General features: G+C 39.6%; 1 protein-coding gene across 2 annotated transcripts in view; it reads right to left on the bottom strand.

Moving 5' to 3' along the window:
* The window catches only part of LOC117083145 (junction-mediating and -regulatory protein), an 88,220-nt gene that overhangs the window by 16,159 nt on the left and 56,803 nt on the right, over window positions 1-15,258 (bottom strand). For both annotated transcript variants that reach the window (XR_004436971.1, XM_033210474.1), the window contains exons 5-7: window positions 11,517-11,682; window positions 10,974-11,161; window positions 5,126-5,212 (exon numbers count right to left, since the gene is read on the bottom strand). Coding sequence is in view for 1 of the 2 variants with exons in the window: in XM_033210474.1 (XP_033066365.1) it covers window positions 5,126-5,212; window positions 10,974-11,161; window positions 11,517-11,682 (441 nt within the window). In the remaining variant the exon portion in view is untranslated. The remainder of the gene's footprint in view (window positions 1-5,125; window positions 5,213-10,973; window positions 11,162-11,516; window positions 11,683-15,258) is intronic.

Genomic DNA, 15,258 nt, shown 5'->3' with positions numbered 1-15,258 from the left:
GGTTTACTATCACACCTTATTTCTGGCAGTTATCTAAACAAACTTAACCTTCCCTATAGAGTTGAATCATCTAAAAGCTATATAATAAAATCTCATTTGGTAAAATTAATGTTAGTTAAATAAATGAAAAGGCTTTCTACATAGGTAAATGGGTTATTTTCATTACAGTTGCATTTGCACTGGATGATTGTATCATAAACTCCAAGAAGAAGGTATGAGTGGGGAGATAAGAGTGACAGGGAGACAACAGGAAACTGGAAAATAAAGCCAAGTGTGGTGGCTCATGCCTGTAATCCCAGCACTTTGGGAGGCTGAGGCAGAAGGACTGCTTGAGGCCAGGAGTTGAAGACCAACCTGAGTGAGACCCTATCTCTATTAAAAAAAAAAAAAAAAAAGAGTGTGGTAGGCTAATTATTCTGAATAAAATGCAATCTAGTAATATACTACTAATTTACACAAAAGGACACAAAGGTACACCACACATGAACACAATTCAAAGGGGGCTCTTAGAGCCTGAAATAAGTGAGCATGTGCCCAAAAAGAGGCATAAGCCTCCCTGTATGTTGCACATGCTTATAGCCGAGACAAGCATATGCCACCATGCCCAGCTATTTCAAAAATTTTTTATAGAGATAGGGTCAGCCTGGTCTTGAACTCCTGGGCTCAAGCGATCCTCCTGCCCCGTCCTCCCAAAAGCTAGCATTACAGGCATGAGCCACCATGTATGTTTTCTTGGAATGAAAGCCTGGAGTTTTGAGTGTGCTTATAAAAAACAAGAGTTCATTCTTTAATGGGGAAAACAGAATTCTCTCATCCAATTTGTCTCTAGGCTAATAATAATTTAAAATTGTAGTATTAATAAGTAAATCCTCACATTTTATTTCAGAGAGCTTACTATCAAATATTAAAATAAACTTCCTTAGTCTTGCATATTTAATTCACAAGGATGTCCAGGGGAAACTGTTGCAATAATAAGGTTAACATCTAAGAATCTATATTTTAAACAATCCACCACGTAAAGAGGTTCTGACACTGGTGGTTTAAATCTAGCATTGAAAAACAATTATCTATTTTGAGCTAAGCTAACTTTCCTTGTGCTTTATCTGTATGTGTTAAAGATGACTAGTAATATTTAATGGATTCATTCTCTGACAATTATATATTCCAACCAAGGTATTAGGCAAAATTCTAAGGCAGATGACATTTATCTTTGGGATTCCCTTAAGAATCAATTTCTTGGCCAGGCATGGTGGCTCACACCTGTAATCCCAGCACTTTGTGAGGGCAAGGCGGGCAGATAACTCAAGGGCAGGAGTTTGAGACCAGTCTGGCTAATATGGTGAAACCCCATCTACTAAAAATACAAAAATTAGCCAGGTGTGGTGGCACGTGCCTGTAATCCGAGCTACACGGGAGGCTGAGGTGAGGCAGGAGAATGGCTCGAACCCGCGAGGCAGAGGTTGCAGTGAGCAGAGATGGAGCCACTGCACTTCAGCCTGGGCAGAGTGAGACTCCATCTCAAAAAAAATAAAATAAAATAAAAATTAAAAAAAAAAAAAAAAAAGGAAAAGAAAAATAATCGATTTACTAATTTTTATTCCTGTTGCCCCAAAATAATAGATTTGGGAAAAAGATCTGATACTCATTCATTCTAAAAAGTTAATTAGTTATTCCCCTCCACCAAAATCTTATGTTTTATAAAAAGAAACATATTGGAAGTGTGGAACCTTCATAACTAAACTGATAATGCAAGTACAAATGGTTACAGCAGGGAGCAACTTACCTCAGTGTCATGCTGGTCCCCTGACTAATCTTACAAAGCAGTTTCTGACCCACAGAAATAGTAATGAAAAATAAAAGTACATTAATTAATTTGCTATTTCTAGATTCTAGGAGAAAGGTAATCTTACAGTTTATGGGTAGTTTGGCTAATTTTATGTGGCTAAAATGAAGAGTAAGGGGCAGCATTAGCTAAGAATGTGCCTTAAGGGGTAATGGAGACAAATTTAAGCCTTTTGGCCTTTAGTATGATGCTAAAGAAAGAAAATTTTAAAAATATCCAAATATAGCGATATGGTCATGTTGGCATTTCCGATGTTTAAGTACAAATCACTGGTGTTAAATAATTTAAGACACATCTGAAAAGATGACTGTCAGGATAATATATTGTGTGGGATGAGGCACGGCAATATGGGAGTAGAAGAAGGTTTCTAATGTAATTTTATATACAGTGAACTAATATTCTCAGCAAACTAGGAATAGAGGGAGAACTTCCTCTGCTTGATAAAGAGCATCCATCCCAAAACCTACAAGTAACATCATACTTACTGGTGAGAAACTACAGCTTTCTTGCTAAGATCAGGAACAAGACAAAGATGTCTCCCTTACCACTCCTTTTCAACATTATACTGAAGTACTAGCTAATGCAATAAGAAAGAGAAATAAAAGCTATACAGATTGGGAAGGAAGAAATAAAACTGTCTTTGCGGACAGATGTAGAAAATCTGAAAGAAAACTGACAAATCTGGATTATAAGAAAAAGCTTGATTAACAAAAGTCAATTGTTCTGTAACACACCAGCAATGAACAATTGGAGTTTTCAATTAAAAACATAATACTATTTATATTACCACCTCCCCGACAAAGAAGAGGAAGAAAGACTTAGGTATCTTAGGTATAAATCTTACAAAAGGTGTACGAGATCTTTATGAGGAAAATTATAAAACTCTGATGAAAGAATCAAAGAATTAAATAGATGAAACATATTGTTTGTTCGTGGATAGGAATATTCAATACTAAGATGTTAGGTATAGGAGAAGGAGGTAGAGGTTAAAATAAAAATAATAATTAAAAAGCAAAAAAACCCAGAGGAAAAGTATTTTAAAATGAAAAAAACGAAAAACATATTAGGTCATCCCTACTTGACTTATAAATTCAACACTGTCACAATCAAAATCCCAGCTATTTTTTTGTGGCTACTGACAAGCTGATCCTAAAGCTCATATGGAGAGGCAAAAGATCTAGATGAACGAAACAAAATAGGACACCCAAAAATAGACTGAAGAGACAGAATCATTTGATCTTTGATAAAGGAACAAAGACAATTCAATGGAGAAAGGATAGTCTTTTAAACAGATGGTGCTGGAACAACAGGAAGTCCACATGCCAAAAAAAAATCTAGACACAAACCTTATACCCTTCACAAAAATTACCTCAAAATGGATCACAGACTTAAATATAAAACACAAAACTATAAAACTTCTAGAAGATAACACAGGAGCAAATCTAGCTGATTTGGGGACTGGCAATAACTTTTTAGATGCAACACTGAAGGTATGAACCACGATAGAAAGTGCTGGTAAACTGGATTTTGTTAAAAGTAAAACACTTCTGTTCTGCAACAGACACTGTCAAAAGAATGAGAAAACAAGCCACAGATCATAAGAAAATATTTGCAAAACAAAGGGACACATCTGATAAAGGAGTGTAAGTCAAAACAATGAAGAACTCCTAAAATTCAACAATAAGAAAATAAAAATCCAATTTAAAAAATGAGCAAAAAGGCTGGGCATGGTGGCTCATGCCTGTAATCCCAGCACTTCTGGAGGCCAAGGAGGGCAGATCACTTGAGGTCAGGAGTTCAAGACCAGCCTGGCCAACATGGTGAAACCCTGTCTCTACTAAAAACAAAAATTAGCTGGGCGTGGTGATGCACATCTGTAGTCCTAGCTACACAGGAGGCTGAGACAGGAGAATTGCTTGAACACGGGAGATGGAAGTTGCAGTAAGCTGAGATCGTGCCACTGCACTCCAGCCTCGGCAACAGAATGAGACTCCAAAAAAAAAAGAGCAAAAGATCTGAACAGACACCTCACTAGAGATATATACAGGGGCAAGTAAGCATCTGAACAGATGCACTCTTTCTCTCTCTGTATATGTATCTATATGTCTATATATCTGCATTAGAGATTTGCAAATTAAAACAACAGTAAAAGCCAGGCACAGCAGTCCATGCCAGTAGTCCCAGGAGGTTAAAAGCAGAACTGCTTGAGCCCAGGAGTTTGAGGCTAACCTGGGCAACCTATCAAGACTCCATCTCTTAAACATACACACACCCACACACACCAAAATATACCACTATACACCTGTCAGAATGGCTACAATTCAAAAATGTGACAACAGTAAAATGCTAGAGAGGATGTGGAAAAACCTGAACTCTCATTCATTGCTGGTGGGAGTTCAAAATGGAACAGCCACTATGAAAGACAGTTTTGCAGTTTCTCACAAAACTAAATACACTCTTACCATACTCTCCAGCATTCATGCTCCTTGTTATTTACCCAAATTGGCTGAAATTTACGTGCACAAAAAGTCCTCCATGGATGTTTATAGCAGCTTTATTAATTGCTGCCAAAGCTTAGAAGCAACCAAGATGTCCTTCAATAGGCTCATGGATAAACAAAATGTGGGACATCCACACAGTGGAACATTATTTGGTGCTAAAATGAGCTATCAAGCCATGACATGGAGCAACCTTAAATGCACATTACTACGTTAAAGAGGCCAACTGAATAGGTTACATGCTGTATCATTCCAACTATACATTGGTAAAGGCAAAATATGAAGACTATAAAAAGATCAGTGTTTGCCAGGGGCTTGGGGAGAGAGGGATGAGTAGTGGAACAAAGGGATTTTTTGAGCAGTGAAATTATTCCATACGATACTATAATAGCAGATCCATGTCACTATACACTGTCAAAACCAACAGAACACAGAACACCAAGAAAGAACCCTAATGTAAGCAACAGACTTTGGGGAATGGTGATGTCCAATGTTTCACTGATTTTAACAAATATGCCACTCTGGGGGATGTCGACAGTAGAAAGGCTATCAAATGTGGGGACAGGAGTATATGAGATGCTACAGTAGGGGAGGCTACGTGTGAGGGTTGAGGGTACAGGAACTCTGTACTCTCCAATCAGTTTTGCCTAAAAACGTATCATTATATAAACTGAACTAATGTTAACGTCCAGTTATAAGCTTTTTATCATTCTTTACAGATTTTACCCACTCTAAAACATGTAAAAAATAAAGTTTTGTTCAAAATTTTCGAGTCCAAACTTACTAGCTGTACTGTGTGATGGGTTCTATATTCATCTTCAATCCGAGTGCGCTGTTGGATTTTTTCATTGTGTTTTGCAATACATATTTCCTGTAAATACATAAAATATGTTTTAATACAAGTGAAACTTGAAAGACTCTGAACACCACACCAAGGTTAAGTTTTGATCTTAATATATACCACCTACAGAACAAAGTATCACACTGACCACCTCTTGTTTCTTAGCTGGACTACTGAAGCTGTAAAAGCCAAGTAATCAGGATCTTACAAAAAGACTCCTCTATTAAACTGTTACCTTCTATAGACCACCTGGTTTCTCTTTTTTGAAGAAGGAGAGGTGGGGCAACGTGGACTGAAGGGGGTTGTCCCAAAAGGTCTCTTTTAGAAGATTCCATGTCTCATTATACTTTTTCTGAGAGACGGGGTCTCACTATGTTGCCCAGACTGGTCTTGAACTCCGAGCCTCAAGTAATCCCCTTGCCTCAGCCTCCTGAATTACTGGGATTACAGGTATGAGTCATGGCACCTGGCTTCATTATACTCTTTAAACATGTCTGGGCAAAAAAGAATAGCAAAGTATTTACTTATATAAAATATGTATTGTTAAGCTCTCTCTGACAATTTAAAGACCATGAATTTTTTGTCCAGACTGGCTTAAACAGTATGGGATCTGAATCTTTTGGTCACAGACATAAGAGCTGTAAGAGACTTGGAAGACTAGAAAGTCAAAATTATCAAAATTATTTGGAAACTATTTTTAAAAAGCATATATTTTCCAATCACAATATAAAACAAGATTTTTACAATAACTATGAGATATGCACTACTTTATAAAATAATGCACTATATTCTGGCAACTTTTTACCAGCACCAAGCTAAATCTTCATTACCCTGTGTCCTTTCCTAAGTAAACGATTTGGAGAAGTTTTCCAGATAAAAGGGTTAGTCTCCAACATTCCAAAGCAATACTAAAATGATCTGTCTTTTTTTTTTTTTGAGATGGAGTCTCACTCTGTTGCCCAGGCTGGAGTGCGGTGGCATAATCTCTGGCTTACTGCAACCTCCGCCTCCCAGGTTCAAGAGATTCTCCCACTTCAGGCTCCCATGCCTGGCTAATTTTTGTATTTTTAGTAGAAATGGGGTTTCACCATGTTGGCCAGGTTGTTCTTGAACTCCTGACCTCAAGTGATTCGCCTACCTTGCCCTCCCAAAGTGCTGGGATTACAGGCGTGAGCCACCATGCTCAGCCTAAAATGATCACTCTTTGAATCCGAGAAAGTCAAAAAATAACCTTTGAAGTCAGTAAACTGTATTTTAAAGCAAAATGTCATTTTTTACATCACGTTCTTTACTCAGTCTGGTTCACTCTGTTGCCTAGCGAGAATCTATCCAGCAAACAAAGGGCGCATTAGATAGCATCATGACAAGGTGATACAGTAACTCAGGTCTCTGAGTGTCACAGACCTAGGACAGAATCTTACCCCTGCTCCATATTAGCTGCTTTTCCTTAGGTGATTTATGTCACTACTAGTAGCGTTGGTTCCCTTGCTTATAAATGAGGATACAGGTTCACAACCCCTTATCTAGAACAGAGGTCAGACATGTTTTGAAATTCAAAGTTTTTTGATAATTTACAGAATGGTGGTAAGTTGTACATACCATATATATCCAAGATCTGAAACCATATCCCATAATAAGTAATAATAGTGAAATGAATTGTCAAAGTGAAAATAAGACAATAAATAACTTCATGATAGCACAGGTCTGGTTTTGCCACCAAGTGAAGTATGAAAATGATTCTAATTTTCTGAGCGCTCTAGATTTCATTTGACTACTGGGAGGATTAAAGAAGATAAAAAACAAAGAAAATCGTTATTTTTGCTACTCTTCTTGAAATGTTTAATCACAAAGCATTGACTTTACCAGCACAGCTGGAGACCACCTATCTCCACTCTTTCAAGGGGTGAGGCAGGACATGAACTGTGTATGCAATCTTAGGATGAGTGCCAGAGAAACCAAGAAGCCAGTGCCCTTGGGCATGTCAACATGTAAACGAGGCAATATAGGATTATGTTACATGGGGAGGCATTTGTTTTTCCTTGTATATTTGATCTTCTCAGTAGCTTTTCTTTTAGGACTTAGTGTTTCTCATTCCCTATCTTTTCACCACCCTTCCTTATTTCACTCCTCCTTCCCTCTGCAGTTCTGCCACCTCAGTTGCTGGGCTTGGGGTACAAGCATACAAGTGTAAATGGAGAGATTCTCCAGTACTGGGTTTCCCTACTTCAGATTTAGATTAACATAGAAATGAAGACTGAAGAATACTGATTAAATTGATATGAGCTAACACTTACCAACAAGGGAAGAGCTGGTATTAAGCTGGTATTAAGTTCAGCCTGAGGCTCTTAATGCTGCTAGAAGAGTACAACAGCTTTGTGGGACATGGTCACCAAGGTTGCTCCTCTTCACCCCTCACCTGTACAGTTTCCTTTGCTATTCCATCAGTCACTGCTCTAGACCTCTGCTGCACTCCTTTCTCAGACCACTGAGATCTACTTCTTGCCCCCAACTTTTCTCAAAACTCTCAACATAAGGCCCCAACAGTCTACCAATATTAGATGTCATGGAGTCATTTCTTTCTCCCTTTACCTTTCTGGAACACCTAAGCCTGCTGACCACCCGGTTGTGTGGAATCATCATCTTCACTTCTGTGACTTCAAGCTCTCCTGCTTCTTCCAACTGCGATTATTTTCTCTTTGATCCCTTTCTTCTGCACACACTCTCAAATGTTCCCCAGCGTTCTTTCCTTAGAGCCTTTCACCTTGCACTACATCATAGCAGCTCAGTCTTTCATGACCTGTGCCCTTTACAATGTTTTCTCACCCCTAGCCAAGAACGTTTTGCTTCCTGAATTACAAATATTAAATATAATGAAGGTTTTTCTTCCTCAAACTATGTATCTACCCTGCTCCACCACCTTCCCTTGCTCTCTCCTATCAGCCTCCCACCTCCACCCCATCATTCCTAAGAATATCCTTCTCAGGCTGGGCACAGTGGCTCACACCTGCAATCCCAGCACTTTGGGAGGCTGAGGATTGCTTGAGCTCAGGAGTTTGAGACCAGCCTGGGCAACATAGTGAGCTCCTGTCTCTATAAAAACTAAGTAAAATATTTTTAAAAATCACCTGCTCACTGTGTTCTTCTGAGACCATCTCATACACTCTTATAAGACCCAGGTGCCCAATTGTCTCAACTGTTTTACAGCCATCTCTACCTGGATGCCCAAGACCTCTTATATGCAAGTCTAAAACTCAGCTCATCACCTCCCACCCATATGTGCTCCTCCTCTGGGTTTTCCATCTTGGTTGGTGACACCACCATCTATCTCAATGCCCAATCCAGAAACCAGATAGCTGATAGAGAATGGCTCTTCCTCCCTCCTTCACCACATCACTAAATCCTACTAACTTTTTCTGCAAAGTGTCAGATCTAGACAGTTCAAGATCTGTCCATTTCTTAGCCTGCACAGGTACTCACTTACTTCATAGTCTTAACCTCTCAACGTTATTGAGGTGGAGGATAATGACACCTTCCAATCAGAACCTTTCCATGTCTTCTCCCTCTAACCTATTTTTCATGTTGCCTTATCTTGCTAAAATGTGAATCTGTTCATATTACCCCTATGCTTAACTTATACTACAGACAAAGCTCAGGCTTGTTAATGTGGTATGTAAAATTTCCTGTAACCTGGTCCCTGCCCTGCAGCATGTCTTACAATGTAGAATGCTCTGACAAACCATCCTGTTTTCCACTTCAGTGTTTTTGCTAAGCACTATTCTGTCCTGCTTGTAATTACCCCAACACCATCAATCTGGCCAATTTTTATTCAGATGTTAAAAGCCAATACAAGTGTCATCTCTTCAGAGAAGCCTTTCCTCACTCCCTGCTCTGGCTCTGTTTTTGGCCAGCAGAACACTCATCTGTTCACCTGGTTTGCCTTCTCTACAAGACTGGGAGGAGGAGGGACTATGCTATGCTCATCTTTGTATCCTAAGTCTAACAATGTGCCTAGCATACTGGTGAATTAAAATGAAATCAGACTTTCAATTAAGTCTGAATTGCATAGCATTTTCAAAAACTTGCAGGTTTGCAAATTCCGAATCTCAAAAGTACTGCATTATACACCTAAAAGTAATATATAAAATACTACTAATATTCCTAAAAAGTGTGCTCTTCTAAAATCTTATTTACTTTTCATTCTCCCCTAAAACTGTTCTATAGGACCTGCTGAAATCACTGCAATTTGCAATTTTTTTTATTTTAGATGGAGTTTCTTTTTTTTTTTTTTTTTTTTTTGAGACGGAGTCTCAGTCTGTCACCCGGGCTGGAGTGCTGTGGCCGGATCTCAGCTCACTGCAAGCTCCGCCTCCCGGGTAGCTGGGACTACAGGCGCTGCTACCTCGCCCGGCTAGTTTTTTGTAGTTTTTAGTAGAGACGGGGTTTCACCGTGTTAGCCAGGATGGTCTCGATCTCCTGACCTCGTGATCCGCCCGCCTCGGCCTCCCAAAGTGCTGGGATTACAGGCTTGAGCCACCGCGCCCGGCCTTAGATGGAGTTTCACTCTTGTTGCCCAGACTGGAGTGCAATGGTGCCATCTCAGCTCACTGCAACCTCTGTCTCCTGGGTTCAAGTGATTCTCCTGCCTCAGCCTCCCAAGTAGCTGGGATTACAGGCGCATGCCACCATGCCTCGCTAATTTTTTGTATTTTTAGTAGAGATGGGGTTTCACCATGTTGGCTGGTCTCGAACTCCTGACCTCAGGTGATCCACCCGTCCCAGCCTCCCAAAGTGCTGAGATTACAGGCATGAGCCACCATGCTCAGCCTGCAATGTTTACCTGGTTGGTGCAGACTGGAACATGAAATGAAGCTCACAACTAGGGCTGATACAGCAGTGGGTTTCAATTACCATTATCACGGGGAAATTATGTGCAAAGGCACATAATTATGTGAAAGTCATGGCTCTGGATGGCAAGGTAACTGTTCTGTTGATGGACAATGTGATAGAAGGTCCTGGGTTCCTGACTTACTATGGAGACATGTCTGCCTGAGTTTCTTTAATGTGCAAGAGCTATCTATTTCAAAAAGCAAAGGTATTGATTTTCTGTGGAATAAGGAAGTGGTAGCCGTGGAATAAGGAAGTGGTAGTCTTGGAATGCAGTGAAGAGCAGGAAGGTGGGTTCTCAGAGAACATGGCATATTTTATAATATTTGAGCTTAAAGCAAATCAGTACCACACAGTCATCAGTTTGGTCTAGGTTGGAGAGCTAGTTCCAGAGTTCAACTCTGCACTTACAGTGACTAGAAACAGCTCCATGATAGTTAACATCTGGACTAGAGTGCAAAACATTTTTTAAGACACAGGAAGAATCACATTTACACAAAATGAGCTATTCCAAATACCAAGAATCAAACATTTTGAAATGTAATCAAAGTTAAATAAAGAAATAACAATCTATAAAACTCCTTTAAGATTAAGGTCAGAATTACAGCTTGTAAAAAACATCCCTGGGCCTCCTTAAACAAAAAGGGAGCCAGGAATCGCATTATTAGGGATCCTGTAGTCGTGCCCTTTAGCAGAGTCAGTGTTAGTGTTTCTTGAGGTAAAGAGAACACTATTGGCTGTTCCAATGTGTTTAAGAGGGCAATTCTCAGAGCACTATAAATGCATTGAGCCCTGATAAGAGATTGCGCTTAGTTTTAAAACATATGCACGTTTTAAGGACAAAACAGATGAGAATAGTAGATATGGATAAAAGAATAAATAATGAACAAAAGCAATATTTAAATACCTTTTTATTTCTGAGGTAGGATTTCTTGGCGGAAACCCGTCCACGTCTTGCTTCCAGCTGGCGTGCTTTCTGCTGAAGTTTCTGCAGCTCTTCTCTCTGTAAGTATGCAGATGCTGCCATCTCTTCCTTCTCCAGCATTGCCTCCATGCTTTCGTAAGTGTCATAGTACACCACTTCATCTCTTTTTTCTGTTATAGAACAGCAAAAAAGAGTAGTGGTAAAGAATATGGGCTAGGGTTTGGACAGAACAGGGTTCTAATCTCATTACTGGCTCTGTAACCTCAGGCAAAGCCACTACCTCTTAAGCTTCTTTGTAAATGGTGATTATTTAATACACCTCATAGAGTGAATGTATGCAAAGTGTTCAGCAGTATCTGGTAAACAGTAAGTGCTCAATAAATGCTCGAAATCACCCCTCCAACACTATCCCTATAGAAAACAATTCTTTAAATGTCTTAACAGAAGAAACACACCTGGTGTCCATATGTATTTTCTCACATATTCAATCTTTTGTGAACTTAAGTGGTTAAATGCACGCCATACCTGATATAAGTCTTTTGATGCTTTCTAGTTGCGCTGTCAATAGTAACTCTTCACACTTCAAGATTTCAAACTGTACTTCATACAACTGAAGTTGCAGGTCATAATAGTCAGCTTCTAACTGATCCAATCGGGCTATGGCTTCTGTACCACCCCGCAAACTCTGCATCTGCATTGAAAATACAAATTAAAATATTTCTAGCTGGTGGGGACAAGAAAAAAAAATCAAGTTAGTATTAAAAATTAATACTAATCAGATAGCATAAACCTACTAAGTAACTGCTCTCAGAAAGAAACTTGTAGGCAGGCCAGGCGCGGTGGCTCAAGCCTGTAATCCCAGCACTTTGGGAGGCCGAGACGGGTGGATCACGAGGTCAGGAGATCGAGATCATCCTGGCTAACACGGTGAAGCCCCGTCTCTACTAAAAAATACAAAAAACTAGCCAGGTGAGGTGGCAGGCGCCTGTAGTCCCAGCTACTCGGGAGGCTGAGGCAGGAGAATGGCGTAAACCCGGGAGGCGGAGCTTGCAGTGAGCTGAGATCTGGCCACTGCACTCCAGCCTGGGGCGACAGAGCGAGACTCCGTCTCAAAAAAAAAAAAAGAAAGAAACTTGTAGGCATGGACTCTAGACTTTAAAAAAAAAAAAAAAAAAAAAAAAAAAAAAAATATATATATATATATATATATATATAAAACATTAATAATCAAGTCATTATATGGTGGAAGTAGGCAAATAAGGTAAAAATAAGGTTTTAATATTTATGTTATACTTATGGATATTTATGGTGATAATACATGTATCATCTGGATATAAATGCTTTCCCTCTCAAAAGTGGATGCTAAGTTATGTAGTTGCTCTTTTCATAGAGATATATGAAAATGATGGGGCCATTCTCAGATATTTACAAGAATGGTAAAAGCTGGTTAATGCCACATTTCTGGGGTTTTGCTTTGTTTCATGGTCACAGACTGGCTGGGTTCTGGGATCTGTTGACTGTAGAGTGAGGTGAGAATACGTGAGTGGAACAGCAGAAGACAATTGCTTTAGACAGAAATGCTTGCAATCCGTAAGGTATCACTTTAGATAAATGTAATCAGCATCCTAAGCTGAACTTAAAGTGAGATCCAGAAATTTCTGGGCATGGCTCATAAAGTGGTGGATGGTCTTCTGTGAGGTTTGCTTGGTTGGTCGGTTCTTGGTCCTGGAGAGGGAAAATTTTTGACACGAATCTGAATGAAACCACCAAGGGGAAAGTGTACTTTAGGTAACAGGTTCCTAACCCTACTATTTCTATGGCTTTCTATTTGGCTCTATGGAGAAAGGCAGATAAAAGAAGCCAAAGGAATGGCTTTTCAGGAGTCAGTGAGGTGTGAAGGACAAGCCTAGTTCTCTAGAGACAGTAAGCATTCTCCCAAGAACACAGCACCACTGCTTTGGTAGTTTAAAGGTTCATGCTTAGAAGCTCCAGGAAAGCCCCGACATGGGCATCAGTGTGCCCTCAGAGCCAACAGAGCAATGGTGAGGAGCCCTGGATTCAAGTGGTTTCCCAAGGAGTGACCTTCAAAGGAGGACACAGGAGGAACAAAAGGAAAAATTATTAAGATTATTGTTTACGAGGTCATGTGAGACATCACTGGGGTCCCAGAATACCAAAGAAATACTTGACTGTCAGGGACAACCCACAGGGAAAAAGACAGTGAATTCTTGTTTTCCTAAATGATCCCTTTTGTCTGGTGAGGTTGGTAAAATCTGTCAGCATATAAAAAGAATATGTTTTAAAGAAAATTCCAGCTTTTGCTTTACAGTCTAGGTATCTACACAGTCTTACCCAATAACTAGAATTTTTTTTCTTAAAATATAATTTCAAATCCCTTTCACAAGAATTTTGAACTGAAAAGCAATGGTTAGGCTCCAGTCTAAATGTGCAGTGGTAAAAACTGAAAAATAACCAGGTGAATTAAATACAGTGGTACTTTGTTTTATGAGTATTTTATAAACGGATACTTAATAGATTATCTAAGTGTAAGACTGTGAATGATCCTGCTGCGTTAGGGAATATTTTATGGGTGACAATGAATATAACACCACCAAAGTGGGTTTAATTATAGCGGCTAGAGAGAGGAATGTGAACAATATGAACTCTTGTTTTTGTCCTAAGTCATCAAATAACCAAGGAATAGTGTCTGCCCTGAGACTCGTGGACTTGCCACTTTAGATGATAAACATCCCTTTTCATACTGTGTTGGGGCTCTTGCCCAGCTCTGGAAACACAGCTGTAGGATATACATTGTTCCAATATCTGCGCCCACACTCTCTATAACCACAGCATACGAACAGGTAAGATATCTAATGTTAGAAGGTTTTATTCTCAAGTGGGGAATCGTTAGGTTAAAACCTTAGTGTAAACCAGTCTAAAAACCTTAATCTAAGATTACTTTCCAGTGATACTGTTCAGATTCCGGCTGTTAGTTCATTTTCATTACTCTGGTTTTACCCAAATAAGTGACCATTTTCTGCTACGCGCATGATGTTCTGCTAAGTTCTTCCCCTAGCACTCTGTAAATTTCTCTCTCCTGTCCAATCTCTTTGCTAAGGAAAAAGGTTGAAAGTCCCCCAGTGACATGCTTTTACACTATCAGCTGTGTCAACCACAAAGAGAACAGTACTTTGACTGCAGCCCAGGGCCAGTGTACTTTAAAAGCACTTGAGAAGCACAATGCTACTAGGACACACTCAATATCAAAAATCAAACTGAGAAAGGAAGTGGGTATTCTCTTACAAGAAGTGACCTCACCCTCAATTTTTTGGTTCCGTGAGTTCTTTCTAGACCAAGAGTCCAGAGGTGGATTTGCCAAGGGCTGTGGTCTAAAGACAATCAAAACCTCATCAGAGGCAGACAAGCAGTGAAGGAGTCTGTTAAATTCCAACCTCTGAAAGGACAAACAATAGGTCAGTGGTGGACTTTGGGAAAAGCTAAAGGGTTGTAGAACCAGAACATACAGGGCTTTTATGAGATCAGCAAAGGAGAAAGGGTGCTATGACTCAGAGGAATCTGTGAGGGCAAAATAATACTCTGAGGTCTATCTAATCTTCAACGTGGAGGCAAAATCCTTAGTATAAGAAATGAAGAGGTATGGAATAGGCGCCCTGCTCCAAATTTCCTGTTTTAACATCTGAAATTTCCAGACTGAGTTTTCCTGTCCTCAGCTGACAGCCACAGAACTAAGGGGAACAGAAACCAGAGTGAAAAGAGAACTAATTCCAGATAATGGAGCAGTGCAGGGAAGGTGGGTGCCACAATGCGGTGTCTTTTTTATACCCGAGAGGAGTGCTTCCCTGGGCAAGAAGAAAGAAGCCCTGAAAGTAGTTTAAATACTCAAAGGAAAAATTGGCTACCTTAAAATAGCTCAACTTTTACTCTCCTAAACATACTTCAAGTATCAGGATATCAGTACCCCAAACCAAATTGTAACCTCCCAATGTGATCCAGGTAATGACTAGCAAAGTTTGAGCTAGACTCAATTCTCCTGATTCCTACGAGAGTGCACCTTCCACTAGAAAAAATTAGGGATTATCAGCCAAAAAATAAGGAAAAATATCAAAGTGTTATTGTTACTGTTTTACAGTAAATCTAGTAAGGGGATGAAGTACCAATTCATGTCCATACATCCAGGTAAGTACAACATACCCTGCTGACTCCACAATCATTCTCACCATGTGTAATAATGATAAAGTAGTTTTCA

The sequence above is a fragment of the Trachypithecus francoisi genome, unplaced genomic scaffold (genome assembly GCF_009764315.1).
Source record: "Trachypithecus francoisi isolate TF-2019V2 unplaced genomic scaffold, Tfra_2.0 Contig00294, whole genome shotgun sequence".
In the NCBI taxonomy this organism is placed as follows: Eukaryota; Metazoa; Chordata; class Mammalia; order Primates; family Cercopithecidae; genus Trachypithecus; species Trachypithecus francoisi.
Note: the sequence above shows the minus strand (reverse complement) of the source record. Positions and strands in the feature narration are given on the sequence as shown.